General features: G+C 44.3%; 4 protein-coding genes across 7 annotated transcripts in view; 1 reads left to right on the top strand and 3 right to left on the bottom strand.

The window, feature by feature from the left end:
- LOC126568810 (exportin-2) overlaps nucleotides 1-18,090 on the bottom strand; it is a 487,296-nt gene that overhangs the window by 196,500 nt on the left and 272,706 nt on the right. The window lies entirely within an intron of this gene.
- Nucleotides 866-4,329, top strand: LOC126568796 (chromatin-remodeling complex ATPase chain Iswi-like). The gene is made up of 3 exons (XM_050225429.1): nucleotides 866-1,034; nucleotides 1,229-3,811; nucleotides 3,883-4,329. The coding sequence occupies exons 1-3, from the start codon at nucleotides 981-983 to the stop codon at nucleotides 4,327-4,329; spliced, it is 3,084 nt and encodes a 1,027-aa protein (XP_050081386.1). The 5' UTR covers nucleotides 866-980.
- Nucleotides 5,404-7,241, bottom strand: LOC126556118 (proton-coupled amino acid transporter-like protein CG1139). Its single transcript, XM_050211331.1, has 7 exons — nucleotides 7,166-7,241; nucleotides 6,986-7,045; nucleotides 6,761-6,911; nucleotides 6,570-6,691; nucleotides 6,187-6,513; nucleotides 5,895-6,107; nucleotides 5,404-5,821 (listed from the first exon to the last, which is right to left on the bottom strand). The coding sequence occupies exons 1-7, from the start codon at nucleotides 7,195-7,197 to the stop codon at nucleotides 5,404-5,406; spliced, it is 1,323 nt and encodes a 440-aa protein (XP_050067288.1). The 5' UTR covers nucleotides 7,198-7,241.
- LOC126556096 (proton-coupled amino acid transporter-like protein pathetic) lies at nucleotides 9,254-14,976 on the bottom strand. The gene is made up of 7 exons (XM_050211296.1): nucleotides 14,953-14,976; nucleotides 14,706-14,808; nucleotides 13,695-13,926; nucleotides 10,961-11,082; nucleotides 10,061-10,387; nucleotides 9,765-9,977; nucleotides 9,254-9,690 (listed from the first exon to the last, which is right to left on the bottom strand). Exons 2-7 carry the CDS (start codon nucleotides 14,780-14,782, stop codon nucleotides 9,258-9,260), a joined length of 1,404 nt encoding a protein of 467 aa, XP_050067253.1. The 5' UTR covers nucleotides 14,783-14,808; nucleotides 14,953-14,976; the 3' UTR covers nucleotides 9,254-9,257.

Below are 18,090 nucleotides of genomic sequence, written 5' to 3'. Positions count from 1 at the left end.
CAGTTCCATTAACGAAGGCACCTTCCCGACTATCGGGCAATGTGCTTGGCTGATCCCTATACGCAAAAAGGGTGACCGCTCCGTAGATTCGAACTACTGCGGCATCTTGCTGCTTTGTTCCCCTTCCAACGTCATAGAATCTGCAATTCACTCCTCCATTCTTCCTGTAGTAATCCCCCTCTTATACCCTCTTCAACGTGGCTTCATCCCCAGACGCACTATATCTTCGAACCTTAAGTTAAGTCGAGTTACCTCCGTACCGGTAACACCTTGGGAAGGTGGCTAGATGAGGCTCTATCGTTTAGTGTACACGTTGACCACGTTTTTAGAGGCTGTCTGTTGCGGGACTCCTGGACAACCGGATCGACTCGCCGGGGCTAATATCTGGCCTTGCCTATGCGTTCCGCCGAGATCGCCCCACGCAAGATCGATGCTCGACCTAGAGAGGTAGAAGAAGTACCCATTTTGGTGCCTATGATCCGTTTTTATGTATTTGCCGTGAATTTAACGTTGTTTGTGGCCGTTGAATAAACATTTAATAAACATGACGAAAAAATACTGATTTTGTTCAAAAACATTTAAAAAAATGTAATGAACACTAAAATGAAATAATGAACTGAAAAATGTCTTGCGCATGTTGAAAGCAACATATAAACTTCAGATAATTACAAAACTAAGTAAGACAGTAATTTAATCTCATTTATGTGAAGAATCAATGTAATATAGTTAGAAAAGACCGATTGATAAAATATTTAAAAATTGAAAAAATACCGTAAATTTGCCCTGGATGTATGGCAACCCTTCTTACGGAGCGGAATGTGTATTCCATTTGCTTTGCTGGCAACCGGGCCAAATTGATGTTCTGGCAGCACTGCAGAGACAGCTAAAATTCGCCGCTCTTTTGAAGTTTGGTTTTTGTGCAGGCGACAATTTTACGAAGGTTTTAACTTTGTTTACCAGCGGAAAACTAGCATCAAAACATGTCCAAAGAGGAGGAAACCGCCGTAGAGGCGAAAGATACTAACGAAAACTCGGTAAGTGCAACTCGGTTGGCGGAATAATAGAAGAGAAAAACTAGCATTCGGAAGTGTTGCGCTAGACGCGTTGGGACGCTTATGTGACAGATGCACCCTTGGCAAGCAAGTGTTGAAAATGAAAACCTGTGAAATTAATAGTTAGGAAATTGTGCGTGGGATAAAAGATTTTTTCTTCGTATTTTTCGCATTAGAATGAGTCCAATTCCGACACTACATCGTCCAACACAAAGGAACCGGACTATGATGCAACGTTGGAAACTGACCGCAGCAAGCGGTTCGATTTTCTGCTCAAGCAAACGGAGATCTTTGCCCATTTTATGAACTCGGCACCAAGCAAGAACAGTCCACCGAAAGCTCCGCGTGGTCGCAAGCCAAAAGTGGACAAAAATGCTGATCCGGGTGATCATCGGCATCGCAAGACGGAGCAAGAAGAGGACGAAGAGTTGCTGGCGGAAACTAACCAAAAGGCAAAGACATTGTTCCGCTTCGAAGCTTCTCCGCCGTACATTAAGGCCGGCGAGATGCGTGACTATCAGATCCGTGGCCTGAACTGGATGATTTCATTGTACGAGAACGGCATCAACGGTATTTTGGCGGACGAGATGGGTCTGGGTAAGACATTGCAGACTATCTCGCTGTTGGGATATCTGAAAAACATTCGGAACAATCCGGGACCGCACATCGTGATCGTGCCGAAATCTACACTCCAAAACTGGGTGAACGAGTTTGAACGCTGGTGTCCATCCATCCGTGCAGTGTGTATGATTGGTGATCAGGAAACGCGTAACATATTCATCCGGGACGTGCTGATGCCCGGGGAATGGGATGTTTGCATCACTTCGTACGAGATGTGCATTCGGGAAAAATCCGTGTTCAAGAAGTTCAACTGGCGTTACATGGTTATCGACGAGGCGCATCGTATCAAGAACGAGAAGTCAAAGCTGTCGGAGATTTTGCGTGAATTTAAGACGGCAAATCGCTTGTTGCTGACCGGAACACCGTTGCAGAACAATCTTCACGAGCTGTGGGCGCTGCTTAACTTCTTGCTGCCGGACATTTTTAATAACGCCGAAGATTTTGATAGCTGGTTCGATGCGAATCAGTGTTTGGGAGATAATTCACTGATCGAGCGTCTGCATGCCGTGTTGAAACCGTTTTTGCTGCGTCGTCTAAAGTCTGAGGTCGAAAAGCGACTGCTGCCGAAGAAGGAGGTGAAAATCTTTGTAGGACTGTCGAAAATGCAGCGTGAATGGTACACGAAGATCCTGATGAAGGACATTGATGTGGTGAACGGAGCGGGCAAGGTGGAGAAGATGCGTCTGCAAAACATTCTGATGCAGTTGCGAAAGTGCACCAACCACCCGTATCTATTCGATGGAGCGGAACCGGGTCCACCGTACACGACCGACTACCATTTGTTGGAGAACAGCGGCAAGATGGTGGTTCTCGACAAGTTGCTAAGGAAACTGCAGGAGCAAGGATCTCGGGTGTTGATCTTCAGCCAGATGACGCGTATGTTGGACATCTTGGAAGATTTTTGCCACTGGCGAGGCTATCACTACTGTCGACTGGATGGACAAACGCCACACGAGGACCGTTCGAACATGATCGCTGATTACAACGCGGAAAACAGCACTAAGTTTATCTTCATGCTGTCGACACGTGCCGGTGGATTGGGTATCAATTTGGCCACCGCAGATGTGGTCATCATCTACGACTCTGATTGGAATCCACAGATGGATCTGCAAGCCATGGATCGGGCGCATCGTATCGGGCAGAAGAAACAGGTGCGCGTGTTCCGACTCATCACCGAGAACACGGTGGAGGAGAAGATTGTCGAGCGGGCGGAGGTGAAGCTGAAGCTGGACAAGCTCGTAATTCAACAAGGTCGACTGGTGGACAACAAAACGAACCAATTGAACAAGGACGAGATGTTGAACATCATTCGTTTCGGCGCGAATCACGTGTTCCAGTCTCGCGATTCCGAGATCACCGATGAAGACATTGACGCTATTCTTCAAAAGGGCGAGGAGAAGACACAGGAACAGATGGCAAAGTTGGACAAGCTGGGTGAAAGTTCGCTGCGCAGCTTCACGCTGGATGCGGAGAATCTCGAGAACCGATCGGTGTATCAGTTCGAGGGTGAAGATTATCGCGAGAAGCAAAAGCTGCACACCCTTGGATCCTGGATCGAACCGCCAAAGCGTGAGCGTAAGGCAAACTATGCGGTCGACGCTTACTTCAAGGAAGCTTTACGTGTAGCCGAACCGAAAGCACCGAAAGCGCCTAGACCACCGAAACAACCGATCGTACAAGATTTCCAATTTTTCCCGCCAAGACTGTTTGAGCTGCTCGATCAGGAGATCTACCACTATCGTAAGACGGTTAACTACAAGGTGCCGAAAAACTCAGACTTGGGTACGGAAGCGAACAAGGTTCAGCGTGAGGAACAGCGCAAAATTGACGAAGCCGAACCGCTCACGGAAGAGGAACTGACCGAGAAAGAATCGTTACTAACGCAAGGTTTTACCAACTGGACAAAGCGAGACTTCAATCAATTTATCAAAGCGAACGAAAAGTATGGACGGGACGATATTGAAAACATTGCTCGTGAGGTGGAGGGTAAAACGCCCGAGGAGGTAATGGAGTACAGCACGGTATTTTGGGAACGTTGTCACGAACTACAGGACATTGATCGTATCATGGGTCAGATAGAGCGTGGTGAGGCAAAGATTCAACGCCGTGCCTCGATCAAGAGGGCGTTGGACAGTAAGGTAGGACGCTAGAAATCCCATCCGTTTCGAATGTTCAGCTTGAATTTATATGTGACATTTTCCTGTTTCAGATGGCAAGATATCGTGCAGCGTTCCATCAGCTTCGCATAGCGTACGCCAACAATAAGGGCAAAAATTACACCGAGGAGGAAGATCGCTTCCTGGTGTGTATGCTGCACAAGCTCGGTTTCGACAAAGAAAATGTATACGAAGAGTTACGTGCGGCTGTTCGGTCTGCTCCACAGTTTCGCTTCGATTGGTTCCTAAAGTCGCGCACTGCGCTTGAACTACAGCGCCGTTGCAATACGCTCATCACCTTAATTGAGCGCGAAAACCAGGAAATCGAAGAGAAGGAGCGATTGGAAAAAAAGAAGAAGACCGGAGGCGGAAATGTGGCTGGCGGAGGGGGAGGAGCTGTTGGTGGTGGTGGAACTGGAGCAGCAAAATCAAATCAAAAACGCAAAGCCGATGGTACTCCCACAGCAAACGACAAGAACAAAAAGAAGAAAAAATCGTAAATAGGCCTTCCTAGGAAGTCCTGAGATCTTCGAAATCACACGAATGGTAGAATGATGACTTATGTTAAAGTTTAATCTTTACAATGCGACGAATTGTGGATTGTGTATACCAGAAAGCGCAAAAATCTGAGCGGAAAAGGAAAGTGGCACATTCCGCATTCAGGATAAGAATTTTTGATATTTTTTTGTGTTCGGATATCCTGTAACCACTTGATAAGATTGGACGTATTTGTTTCCTGAAATCATCAATATTCTGCAATGGTGTGAAGGATCTAGATTCGTCCATCCACAACTCTCCATGTTTCAGTGTAGTTCTCTCTGTAGTTTTAAAGTGGCACTATCAAACCCTCAGCTTTTCCTGTCTATCTTTAATATAGCTGATACGTGTTTCTGTTTGCTTTACGAAACAAAATTAAAGCTCTACACCTCAATAACGTGCGTTTATGGTGCACATAAAACAGACACCGGTGCATACGATATTGCGGGAGCCGTAAGAAAGGATAAAAAAAAGTTCAACTTGTGTAGTGAAATAGACAATTCTTAAAATTCAGTATTGATTCAGTTTTCAGTTAGCGTAATCCTAGTTTGCACAACGGCATCTCGGATTGATTGTACAACGATTCTTAAATAGTAATGCAACTTTGTTTAGTGCGATGAAAATGAATGCCCTCTAGAAGAACATGCCAGAACCTTTTCCACTCATATATTACTTTAAGAAGTGTCAGTTAAGCTACTACCATCAACATTAATTACTCCATGCATGTATTTATTGTAAGCAGTACAGTAATGATTTGAACGCACGTGGTCGGCAGAAGAGAACTTTAAATAAATATGAATTCATATGGAACTCTGTTAGGCTATGTTACAAATGAGAAACCAATTTGATAGTAAATTTGCAAACATTATGATACAGAGAATTGTATTTTTGAAGATAGAGTAAATGTAACAGGCATCTCTGGTTAAGGCTCCCAACTGACAAAATTGCTTAAATTACTAAGGTTCTTTTCAATACAAATTTGCCTTAGTAGTGCCTTAGTTGGCGGATTTACATCGATTTTGGCTATATTTCGGCTACTATCCATAGATATCAACTATATCCTTGATGCTAAAATACGTTCCAACGACGAGAATGAACAATCCGAACGCCAAAAGTATGGCGTTCTTCACCAGTCGCCACCGGAACACTCCAAACGCACCAGGAGTTGACCAACGGAATACCGTATCCAGTACGATTGGTGTCAGCAGTCCGAGCGTTGCGGAGCAAATCGATCCGACCAGCCCGATAAATGGCTCCAATTCCGGTACGCCTAGCGCTAGACCAGTCATGGCAATGAGAATGCTAAACCGTATTCCGATTTGTGCGATGTTGTGTCGTTCTACTGGAAAGCGATGTTTCACCTTGCGCCAAAGGATGTCCATCGGCACATAGTAGTAGATGCCGAGGGTGAACAGGATGGCGAGTGCTGCGAGCAGTTGTGTTGATAATGCAAGCCTTGAACAAGGAAGGAAAAGCAATCCGTTTTGGATAAAATAAGGATTAAAATGAAATTTTCAGAGTTATTTACTTCTCTTCACTGGGGAGATTCAATGTGACCGAAGCTCGCGTCTGAGGCCCATAACGTACATAACCGAAAAATCCAGTCACGTTGTACAGGACGGTGATGAAGCTAAGCACAATGCTAAGAACGCCCGGACAGGCCAGAAAGTGCTGCGGATGTTTCATCTTATTTTCAACTGGTAATACCACTCCAATCCCTTCCACTGCATACACGACCGTGCTGATAAAAAAGCAACATGCAGAAAGAGATGCGTTAAAGGCAACACGTGATCATGGGGTATTTTAAAAAAATGCATTACCCGAAGAACGATGGTAGTGCGGTAATTTCCGGAAACAGCTCCCGCTGGGAAAGGTCTATCGGTTCGCGAAAGATGTAGTAAAGCGTGATGCCGAACGTAACCAAGATCAGCATGTTGGCAAGAGCAGAAAATGGTACCAAATACCGAAGATCGCGTACCTGCGTGACGAAGATCAGCGGAAGCGCCGTCAGCAGGATGTAGATGCGTGTGTCCCAGTTGATGCCAAGCTCACTGTTTACAACATCCCGCAGTGTTGTTGCAATAAACAGCAAGTAGACGCAAACGGAAAAGAAGCTCACGATCAGCAAAGAGTAATCGATGTAGGCTCTGATGGAAGAAACGGTCGTTACCTAGGTGAATGAATGCCGTGGATCAAATCTTACTTGGCAGCATTTCCGAAACGTTGCGTTGCGATTGGTCCATGGCGAAAGACGCTTTGAGCAGTTTCAGAGAACCCAAGTACAGGCACACGGGTGCGTTTGCATGATTTTTGAGACGTCGATACCTGATCGCGGATTTCGATAGAATGATTAGTAGGGCGCTGAAATCAGGTCAGGTGTGTCACGAGTCTTACCAGTAAATACACACAGTGAGCATAGATTAGTCCCACAAGCGTAGTGCCAATAATTCCAAACACGAGCCCTCCATTACGGAAGGCGGACGGCATAGCCAGGATACCGGTGCCGAGAGATCCTTTGAGCATGTGAATGATCGTGCCATTGGTACTTTGTTGAACGACAGAGGAATTAAGTGTCAGGCAAAGAGGACTAAAAGCAACCCGTTCTGGGCAGGAACTTACGAGTTAGGTTTCTTCACGCGACGATGCCGGAATGGGTCGTATTCGTTGTCTGCGAAGCCACTGCCAACCGGAAAGTGTAAAAGAAAAGAGAATGGAGAAAACCGCCCGATGTTTGTTTTGATTAGCAAACTTGAATCGCTTCATCTGTTGGATTCGGACTTAGAACCGAACAAAACCTACTTGGACTCGTTGTCGGACTTCTGCAGTTCCATTTCCCACGCCGCGTGCTATGCTGCTTCACGAAACGATCACGATGTGATGCGGAGGACACACTTATGTCACTGTGACGTGTATGCACGCGCAATCTCACACACGCTTCCGTTTGACAGAGCGGTTGAGCGATCGACGGACGAATGGAGCATATGTATGATTGCTTGGACGCATCTATTCGGATAAAGGCGATAGGGTTCGCTTGGTACAAGATAAGGTAATCGTAATTGTTACGAGTACAAAACAAAAAAAAAAAAAAACGACGCAGTGCTTCGCGACGTCAGATTCTGTGAGCGGGCCACTCGCAAGGCTATGCAAGTAAGGCAGCTGTGTAATGTGGAATATTTATTGTGTTTTTATGCCGATGGCGGAACAGTTCATACCGGTTTTTGCAGGGGATTTCTTTTCTAATCAACTAGTGGCTACATCACCATTTCCCTCAGTCTACCCTTATCGCCGTTATTGTAAGAGTTTGGGCTCATTTAAGTTGTACATCCTAAAATGATCGATCGCACGAAGCATTATGCGATCTTTGCGACTCCATTGTTGGGTATTATCCAAAATCAAAAATCAAACATCTTGAAACACCCGTAAATGAAAGAATCTGCCTAGAAGTCTTTCACAAGGCAGGAGTGAGTATCGAATATCTTCTGGAACATTCATCGGTGGCCGTAACGGCTGCATGGATTAAATAAGTACAGTTATCCCATTATTGCTGTTCGGTGGTCGAGGCAGCGCCGCTGTTCCTTGCACATTGCGGACGACCTCAGAATTTACCTTCCTGGATTTTCCTCCATAGTTTTTCTATGATCCGAATAAATGTTGTGTCCTGACTTATGGCACTGTCATAAGTCGAGTAACTTCCGTAAGAGAGGAAGTGTGGCTGGATGAGACTCTCTCGTTTGCTGTACATGTTAACCATGTTATTGCCATGTCCAACAAATTGTTGGGTCTGAGTTTCCTCCGAACTCAGCGACAACTCTGTCTGGAGGATTTGTTCTGTTGTTGGGTCCGACCCGATCCAGACTACGCCGCCGTTGTGTTGTCTCCTCCAGGTTTGACCCGAATGGCTAGACCTGAGAATGTTCAGCGAAGATTCTTCCGAGTAGGTGTTCGCCGTTTCCTTACAGGTTATCAACTGTCTCCCTGTCAAAACTGTTGTTCTGTTTTTGTTATTTTTTGGTAAAAAACTCGTTTTTTCATGGTTGAGACTATAAGCTATGCAGAAATGTAAAAAATCTGAGAACATTTTTTGGATCATTTTTGCAGTATGACAATGTTGATAAGGTTTTAATTTCCGTACTGTTTCCCCCCTAACTTTCCCTTAGTGAATAAGAACAGTTTGTGCAACCCAAACGAGACACAAACTAATTTAAATAAATAAATAATAAATAAACAAATAAATGAACAACGGGTATCGCTTCCCGATTGTAACGTCTCCCCGTAAATTGAACTGTTGCTCAATTTTTGGACTCTTGATTTGCTGCTCTTGATAAGCACTTGCACATTGTGATAAGGTATACAATTTTGTATAAGTGTGCACATTTCGGTTTTGTAATCAAAGATCAAAGGTACTAAGGGTATAAAGGGTTTGAATCGTACAAACTTACCCATTGTCTATTGAAGAACTAAACAATCCGTTAAAAGTGAAACTGAAAACTGGGAAGTTATTTTTTGTCAACATGTTTATTTTTCACACAAAACAGTATTTATCCTATGGCTAGTAAGTATAAGAAAAACATACGCGTCAAACATAAATAGAAATCGATACCGTTGTTCGCAGAGCATTTGCTTCCTTTGCGTAAATGACCCAATGGAAGGACCTATGCCTCCATGTGAAATGTGTTCTGTTGCACTACTATTCGATTTGTATCTTAATTTAAGATACACAACGATAAGTGTCACGATCGTAATATAAAATCCTATCCCCTACCTCGTACCCCTACGCAGTGTGTACCACACTGTGCGAGTACTGCGTATACTGTTTGTATCGGTGATGATGGTTCATTTTAAACGCTCATCAATTGTTCCATTTTGTTCGAATCGTTCTTGTGCAAACGTTCTACTCCGTATGATCGTCATCATCCGTGTAAAGTTCTACGATATCCTTAATACTGACGTACGCACCCGCAACAAGCGCAAAGATCGAGAACGCTCCGAAGATGACGTTCTTGATAAGCACCCAGCGGAACTTGCCAAGTTCGTTCGGCCATAGGAACACGGTTTCGACGACACACGGCACAAACAGACCGAGACTGGAGAAGAAGACGGCCCCAACCAAACCGATAAATGGTTCGAGCTCCGGTACGGCCAGTCCAATGCCACCCATCAGAATCATAATGCCGGACCGCAGGGCAATCTGGGAAATCATGTGCTTGTTCTTTGGTATTTTGTCGTGGATTTTGCGCCACAGAATATCCATCGGGACGTAGAATTGAAGACCGAAGGTGAACAGAATTGCAAGCGCGATTAGAATCTGTGCCGCTACCGCCAGACTGAAAGCAACAATGGAAAATAAAAAGTAGTGAAACAAAAAATTGCAAAACTTTGGCGTAGATAGTATACTTACGAATCCTCAAGAGGAAGATTGAGGGTCACGCTACCCTTAGACTCGTCTCCAAAGCGCACATAACCAAAGAATCCAATTACGGCATACAGTACGATCACGGTACCCATGGCCGTGTTTAGTACACCGGGACATCCGAGGAAGTGTTGCGGTTTGGACATTGAGTTTTCTACCGGCATTACGACACCGATGCCTTCCATGGCAAAAATGACGGTACTGAAGAGTGAAACAGAAAAGGTTTCATTCGATATAGTTTGTATATTTAGCGCACATGAATTGTTGATAGGGAAGATCCATACCTGAAGAACAGTGGCAGGGTACCGAAGGAGGCAAACATTGGCTTATCGTCAAACTCCAACGAATCCTTGAAGATGTAGTACAGCGTGATACCGAACGTGACCACAATGAACAGGTTGGCGAGAGCCGAGAACGGTACGAGATACTTGAGCTCTCGGATCTGTCCGATCACCAGGATCGGTATCATCGTTAGTAGAATGTAGATTCGCACGCTCCAATCGTTGCCGGTTTCGTGGTTGATAACGTCGTGGAAGGACGTCGCGATGAACACGATGTACACGCACCCGGCACTGAAGTACGTCGCCATCAGGGCATAATCGACGAAGGCTCTGTCACACAAAAAGGGGGGAAAGGGTACAATTAGTTGTGCCAATGATTAACATATGCAAACATATCGGAAAAGATGCGATAAATAAACTGTGATCGCGGTTTTTTTGTTGTTGGTGCTGTTGCGATTCAAGCGTGCAGATCGAGCACAGCCGATCGTGCGTATGATGTGATGCTGGTAATTTCATATTCCCCTGACCCTGATTTTAGGTTACAGGGTCTAGTTTTCTATGCCATACCCATGTACATATCAAACAACTCAATTTGGGCAAACGACTTTGTCGGAAGGTCTCTCTGCAGACGCGCTTACCGGTGGCATTCACCTGCAGATGATCCGTAGCGCGTTAAGATGCACTGCAATGACATGTACACACGGTGACCGGGTAAACAACAAACAGCAGGGGAAGCCGGTCCGGATCGTCGTGCATATGCATATCGGTTGTGTAATTAATTAAAATGCTTATCATCACGCCGCGATGGAACGATTGCTGTTCGGTGATGCTAGGCAGAGGGCCCGAAGGCTATTCACGTTTGCGGAAACCCGACCATGAAGTTGGATTTTTACGGATACTTACTTTGAAAAGCCGGCCAACGGTCGTAGCTTCGGCGGCCCATACTGGAAGACACGCTCAGCTGTTTCGGCAAATCCTAGCACCGGTATCCTTGTTCGTTGACAGACCATGTGGGATGTTTTAACCTGCAAACGAGCGGTATGTAGGGAAGCAGTTGGAATCAGTAATCAACAAGACGTGTTGTATCGGTTGCAGGCCAAAGTGGCAGAGGTCCCAGTCGAAGGGGCTGGAATCTGGTGTTCCAGCGATTCAATGACACAGTTGTTGTCGAGCGCGCTACTTTATGGTTATGAGACGTTACAGCTGAATGCTTATTGTTTCCGTGCCGGGTTGTATTTTCAGTTCCGGAAGCAAAACCAAACCCGACAGCACGTTCCCAACGAAGGTTGCGACAATCTTTTATGCTTATGTGTTCTGATGTTATTATGATAGGGGTTTTTTTAAGGGGTTGGTAAGGAAGTTCCCACTAATCGTATTAAATCGGAAAGGGCGAATGAAGCCTAATGACTCAAAGTTTCTGTAAACTTACGAACGGATCAACTTCGTTAAAAATCGATGTTCTGTGAGATCCAATTTTGTGCAAGAATCAAGGGCAAAATGTATGATCGCGGTCTTTGTCGCGGCGCCTGTCTTCACACGGCAAGACTGGGACTCAAATCCCATGCGGACCGCTCCTTCGTAGTGAGGGCAGACTATCCAACTAACAGTATCAGCAAGTCTAGTAAGCCATTCGATTACAAGCATAACCTTAGAAGATCGTTAAACCAAGAAGTAGAGCTCTGAGTTGTCTCAATCGATTTTTGTCTTGGATTTAGCAATTTTATGTTATTGCATGCTTTTTTTCGTAAGAACGGCCTGGCCGTTTTGCTTTTGACTTATGAATACCACTTAGTTTGAATAGTCAACTCTCACTATGGGGGTACGGTCTGGATGGGATTTGAGTCCCGGTCCTGCCGTTTGAAGACCGGCGCCAATGCAGCCTATACCACCGGGCCACCCCTTTTCAAAAATTATAACCTTCACTTTGAACTTGGATCGTTGGGTCAAATCCTACTACGCGTGAGTTACTGCGTACTTACACACTTCATTGTCTCAGGCTAGTTTAGTGTTTGCCGCCACAATATTTACGCTAATGGAGTTCATAAGATAGAAATTACCGATAAAGGAGATAACATAAACACCTAAGCAATGGTTAAAAAGTTATCTGCTGCTTTGATGAGTTGTCCGTGTAAAGTAGTTGGGTGCGAAATTCAATAAATATTAGTCGAGTGGTTTTTACAATGGTTCTATTTTTATCATGAATTATTTTGATTGTAAACAAATAGTAATACTGGTAGCAGTGACAGCAGTAGTAGCAATCGTAATGAACGGTGATAACTGATCGATTAATTTCTCTAACACGGCATGAAAAACAATACAATCTTCTTCAAGCACTGAGTGGAACGATAAATAATGACATTATTAATTACGACACGCGGTATCGCAATATTGCTTCGGACAGTTCATTTCGTTCCCCTTTGCGCGCTTTTTGATACACTTCAAGCTTAAACACACGAGAGCCTCAGAGACATAAATCATGCTGAGGGCAGGTAAATCATCCCTTACTGGACGCCTATTTCCCGATAAAGCATACCGTTCCATCGTTCATTAACCTTATCGAAGCAATAGCGGCACACACGTGGGAAACAAAGGTAACGCAGGCGCGCGCGCTCGGTAGATAGTGGAAGGACAAACATAAACGTCATCGTTACTCTTGTCAACAGCGTTAATTGTAAGCGGATTAGTAGCGGTAGTATAAATTATCACGGCATCGATCGCATCTCCGCTGGGGCACGTTGCAACAACCGTTTTGTGCAACATGGGGTTAGTGCACCGTACTACAGCTGCATAGGGCGTGCTTTTTTTTTTGTTGCTTTCGTTTGCTTCCGCATATAAGCATCTTTGCTGTCACCATGTAGTAGCTTATTCTTGGACATGAAGAAAATGAATTCTTAAACACCAGAAACACCGTAAGGATCACCTTGAAAGGATACGAAAGTGAGGCGTACTTCGAGAAAGAATGAATGCCCGAGACCGTGCACTTGAACCCGCGTGGCTCGCACCAAAGCCAATGAAACTCTCGAGCTTCAAGGTTAACTACATTACGACGCTCGTGGTGCATCGTTTGCGGTGCTCATGGAAAGGGAAAAATGTTGGAAGTCCAAAATGCTACCTTTAGAAACTTGAACTGGTCCCCAGACGCTGGTATCTAAAATACATTTTATGACAACATGTTTGACAACAGATAAAGTGTAGTAGATATGTACTCATCTCAGGGGACCTCATAGCTCATAGCACTATCAAAATGAATAGAATATTTCGAAGCTGAAGCTAAAATGTTAGAAACTCTTATTCGATACGATTTTTCCGCTCCTAATGCTCCCTCAGAAGCTAAAACAAAATTGAATGGATGATTGTTTGGAGCAATTATGAATTTGCATTTGAAACAGCCGACACGCGTGCCAAAGTGGCGGACCCATCAGATGATTCACGCTGCCACCACGTTGCACAACGACTCATTTCCTTGGCCCATGATTGTATCGTTGCTGTTTTGATGACTCGCAAAAAAAAAAGCTAGGGCTACCAAAAATCAATCATCCACGATCTCATCTCCCGGCGCAGGTCGCGTTTGCGATAGACCGAGTAACAATAGCAACTGTCCGGCACAATGCAAGTTATGAGTCCCGCTTACGCTTACCAGTATATGCACGCAGTGTGTACAGATCAGCCCAATGACGATCGTACCGATGGCACCGAACAGTAGACCGGCATTTTTGAACGCTACCGGCATGGCCAGAATTCCCGTACCGAGCGAACTCTTCAGCAGATGGATCAACGAACCGGCCGTACTGTTGGGCTTCTCAATCTGTCGGTGCTCGAAGGGATTATATTCGGCATCGGAGATGATCTGCGAATCGGCTAGCTTGGTGCTGCAAAAGTAATGTCAGATAGAAAGTAGAATGTTAGGGAAATTGAAAAATCGGTTAAAATTGGCCGCGCCCATCCCGTGTCGCCCCCACAAACTGTTAAAATTGCGATGCTCTGAAAGTGATAGAAGTGTTATCTTTATGACAAGCAGTTAGTTTACAACACACTGCTAGATGAGGAGACAAGCAATATGGTCAATGCTACTGGGGCCATACAGTTTTAGGAGTCATCGTTATTGGGGGTGCAAAAGAAGTACGTCAAGTTGAGTCTTCCTCGTTTATGGTTTAATTGATCGATTCGCGGGCAAGATAACCCGATTTATTTATGACCAATACTGCTGTCAAGCGATATTGGCTGTAAATTGACAAAGCAACAGGTACTTGGAGCCGTTTGAGTGTTTGAAAATGTAAATTCGGAATCCAGAGGGACATAATTTGAATTTTTGGAACTAAAACGAGCTAATGAACACGTTTTTGGACGCAATATAGAAATATAGAAAAACCATACCATCCATATAATTTCACAAAAGTTATTCAAAAGTTCAAATTTTTCTACTGTTTTGGGACACAGTTCAAGCCTAATTTTCATTCTAGATTAAGCTTTCCAGTTGAGATGATGCAAAGGTTTAGCGGAAAGGTTTAGCAAGGGCCAGGTATTATTAGCAGTACAGGCACAAGTAAACTAAGTTTAAGTTGTACTAATAATATTAAAGAAGAGGCTTGCAATTACCAGCCCCAGAGCAAAGGTATCTCTTTATGAAACTAAATCACTTAATACTTACGTAGAATTGAAGTCGCCCACACTGTATTCCGGTGCGGATGGAGCCGATGGGTCCGCTTTCACTTTTTCGTCTCCCATGATGAGTTTTAGTAAATTATGTTACACTGATAAAAACACAAAATAAAACAAGAGAAAGCAACAATGAGGAACGCGAACAGGAAAAATTGCACTTTTCAAAATGAGGCTCTGCCTCTTCACTTTAAAAAAAAAACTGGTCTATTCTATGCACGAAATGGGAGGACAACTACCGAATAAATCCACGATCAAGCACGTACAAGCACCGTTGTGCACTGGTGAAGCGATCGTCCGCAACTGTGCACGATTTATCGCCCAGGAGCGTATCAAATAGCTGATAGTAATTGAAAACCAATTGGACAATAAGCACATTGGCCGGGCGTTATCTCCTACCGATATGTCACACTGACGGATTGGCAGCACACCACCCTTGCACTACCTTCTCCGATCAAAGAGTCTCGCCCTGCCGATGGTTCTGATTGTTACACCCTTCTTGTCCTTCTACGTCACCGATTTGGATTGTCTGTGGTGTGTGCGTTTCTTTTATTTTCGCAACAATTCTTCCACCCCGCACTTGCTGCGGAAGACGAGTGAGGTAAGAATGTACTTTGGCACAGTTCGAGTGGGACTTGTCCGACCACTCCACAGCTAGAGTGACAACAACCGGTCGGGAATTGGTCGAGCGGTTTGAAATCGATTGATTGTAAATTACAGGTGCGTTATGTATAGGAATGTTACTTTCTTTGGTCCTTCGTTAGAATACATCTGAAAACATAATTAAAATGTATTTTTCTTACCCAAACCAATATATTTCGCATTTGTTCTTACACACAAATTTCCATCATGTCCATGGGGAAAAAAGATGTATCAATGAGCGGGGGTTTCCACTCAAGTGTTAGCAAGATTTACCATCTTATACTGCTCGTCTTGAGATTAGTAACATACTTGCTAATAAACACCGACAGCGTTGACGTACATTTGTTTCCACTTCAATATAAAAACCCACTAGTGATTTTGACCTCCAGCTACTAGCGCCGCATTCCACTACTAGCCATGAAACAATTTTTGAAATTTTGGCTAAAAACATTCTGCTATTTGTCAATGCATTGAATGCACTAGGCAGAATGAAGACGCCAGAAACAGCTGTTCAAACGAGGGTTGCTGTACCACCGGGTTGGCTGTATGGTCGATGGTCTGGTGCTGTGAACAACATCCCGTACGAGGTTGTTTTTACACAGATGGTGGACTGTTTTTCGGCATGCAGGTTTTGCTCAGCGCTAAACGCAAAACAGCTTGTAGAAATTATGTTTTGTCATAAGATATACAATACAATAATTACCATACAATCAATGTTTTGTTAGTGAGTTTTGATAGATTGTGATAGAATAGTGTGTTTGTTAATTTTTATCTTTTTCTTTGTAATGTTTAGGGATTGGGTGGTAATCAAGTTCAAATTGAATGTAGAATTATTACCGATATAATTACCGTTGCCGTTTATTCATAAGATTTGTAAAATTTACTGTCGCCCGGTGGTCGGTGCGACGACAGTGGCGTCGGTCTTCACACGACAGGACCGGGGTTCAAATCCCATTCCAACCATCGTAGCATGGACTGAATGTCCATCAGCGTAGTATTAGCTAGTCTAACCAAGAAGAAAAAGAAACCGAGTCAGAAACAAGTTTAAATTAAATATTAAGATAACAACAAATTAGTGCCATGTGATTGGGAAAGGTTTCTTTGCGAGATATGTAGATGAATCATTTGAATAGTCATAATTAGTCATCGCTTAGCAATACGGCCAGGCCGTTATATCAGGATACAAAATTAAATTAGTCATCGGTTAAATTCCAACATGAAAGGCGGCTAATGTCCAAAATGTATAATAATAAATTGTTGAGCTATTATATTATTACTGCATCGGATATTCAAACTTGCCTGTCTTGCCAATCGACTTGCGGTGTATGTTTGAAATTGAGTGTCGGCGCATTTAAGTCGGAATTATCATCTGATTATAATGATTGCGATCCCAGCTGATTTATCAACACATTATCTACAGAGATCAGAACAGTCAGTGGCGGATCAAGATGTTTGGAGGCCCATGGCGGAATGCATAATGGGGCCCAACACAATGTAGTAGCGGGCGGCCCAGTGGTTTATGCAACAGCGGCGCCGGTATTAAAACGGCAGTACCGGAGTTCAAATCCCATCCGGACTATCCACCCGTAGTGAGGACTTACTAACCAACTACGTGGTATCGGCAGTCTAGAAAGCCATTTCGGTGGTCAGCATGAACTTAGAGGTCGTTAAGCCAACAAGCAGACAATGTAGTAGCGGGGTTTTATCAAAATGTAGAATGAATCTTGAGGGTGTGCAGTTAACTAAACCGAGGTTCCTTTCGGGGGTGCCCACGGGAGGGGTGATAGTCTTTAGGGCTTCCGTTCACAGGAGGTTCAGGCACGAGGCCCTCTGATCGATGAAGCTCCTCTCTCCGGCGAGACCTACCAGGTCGACAAGGGTCCCTGATACGGCAAAGAATGCCTGGTCGGCGAGGATCCCCTGGTTCGCGAGGCCCCTGACGGTCGCCCATAGGTTAATCCGCTTCTGAGGACAGGGAATCGCTATTAAATTTAGAAATATCATGAAATTTCGACTAGGAAACCTATAACAGTCATGAATATTCTCTGATGATGATGCGAAAATGCTAAGAATTTGTGTTACAAAAATAAGATGAACAGGACTAAGTGTAGAACCTCTAATCCTCAAAAGGAATGTGTATCCTCCGTGTAGATGATGCTCTAATATTCGTCAATCGCTATTGCAAAACCAGAGGGGGGATTTAGAGTTCTTCAGATCCTAGGCGGAAATGGTTTTGGGGCCCTTTCGTGGAGGACCCTGTAATTCAAAATCGTGTGACCGGGGGGCAATCTTGTAGTTGGTGGAGATGAGGGGGGGGGGGGGGGCGCATTTATCCCTGTATCTCTTCGTGTCACCAAGGGGGAAGTGGTCTCTTGCAGCCATTGGGGCCCCTTCCATCCGCTCCATACGGATAATTTTTTTTTTGGGCTTCAGCTCTGGCCCCTTTCGAGCCGGGGAAGATCCGCCTCTGTGCAAGACTCGATATCTATCCACTGAACATATTTTGCAATTGCAAAGAAGCGATGTGATGATACATATGTAAATAGGTTCATCCCAATTGTAAATGGAATATCGTGAAAAACAAAACGTCTAAACGCCTGCCGAGGCTATAAACGATAAGATCATTTACACCCATACCATGAATCAATCTTGCTCAATCGCAGCTTTTACCTAGTAGCTGTCTGTGATTAATTAGCACAATTTTTAGCGCACATTGTTTAGGTGATCAGAAGATA

The sequence above is a fragment of the Anopheles maculipalpis genome, chromosome 2RL (genome assembly GCF_943734695.1).
Source record: "Anopheles maculipalpis chromosome 2RL, idAnoMacuDA_375_x, whole genome shotgun sequence".
Classification (NCBI taxonomy): Eukaryota; Metazoa; Arthropoda; class Insecta; order Diptera; family Culicidae; genus Anopheles; species Anopheles maculipalpis.
This window is presented reverse-complemented; position numbering and strand designations above follow the sequence as displayed.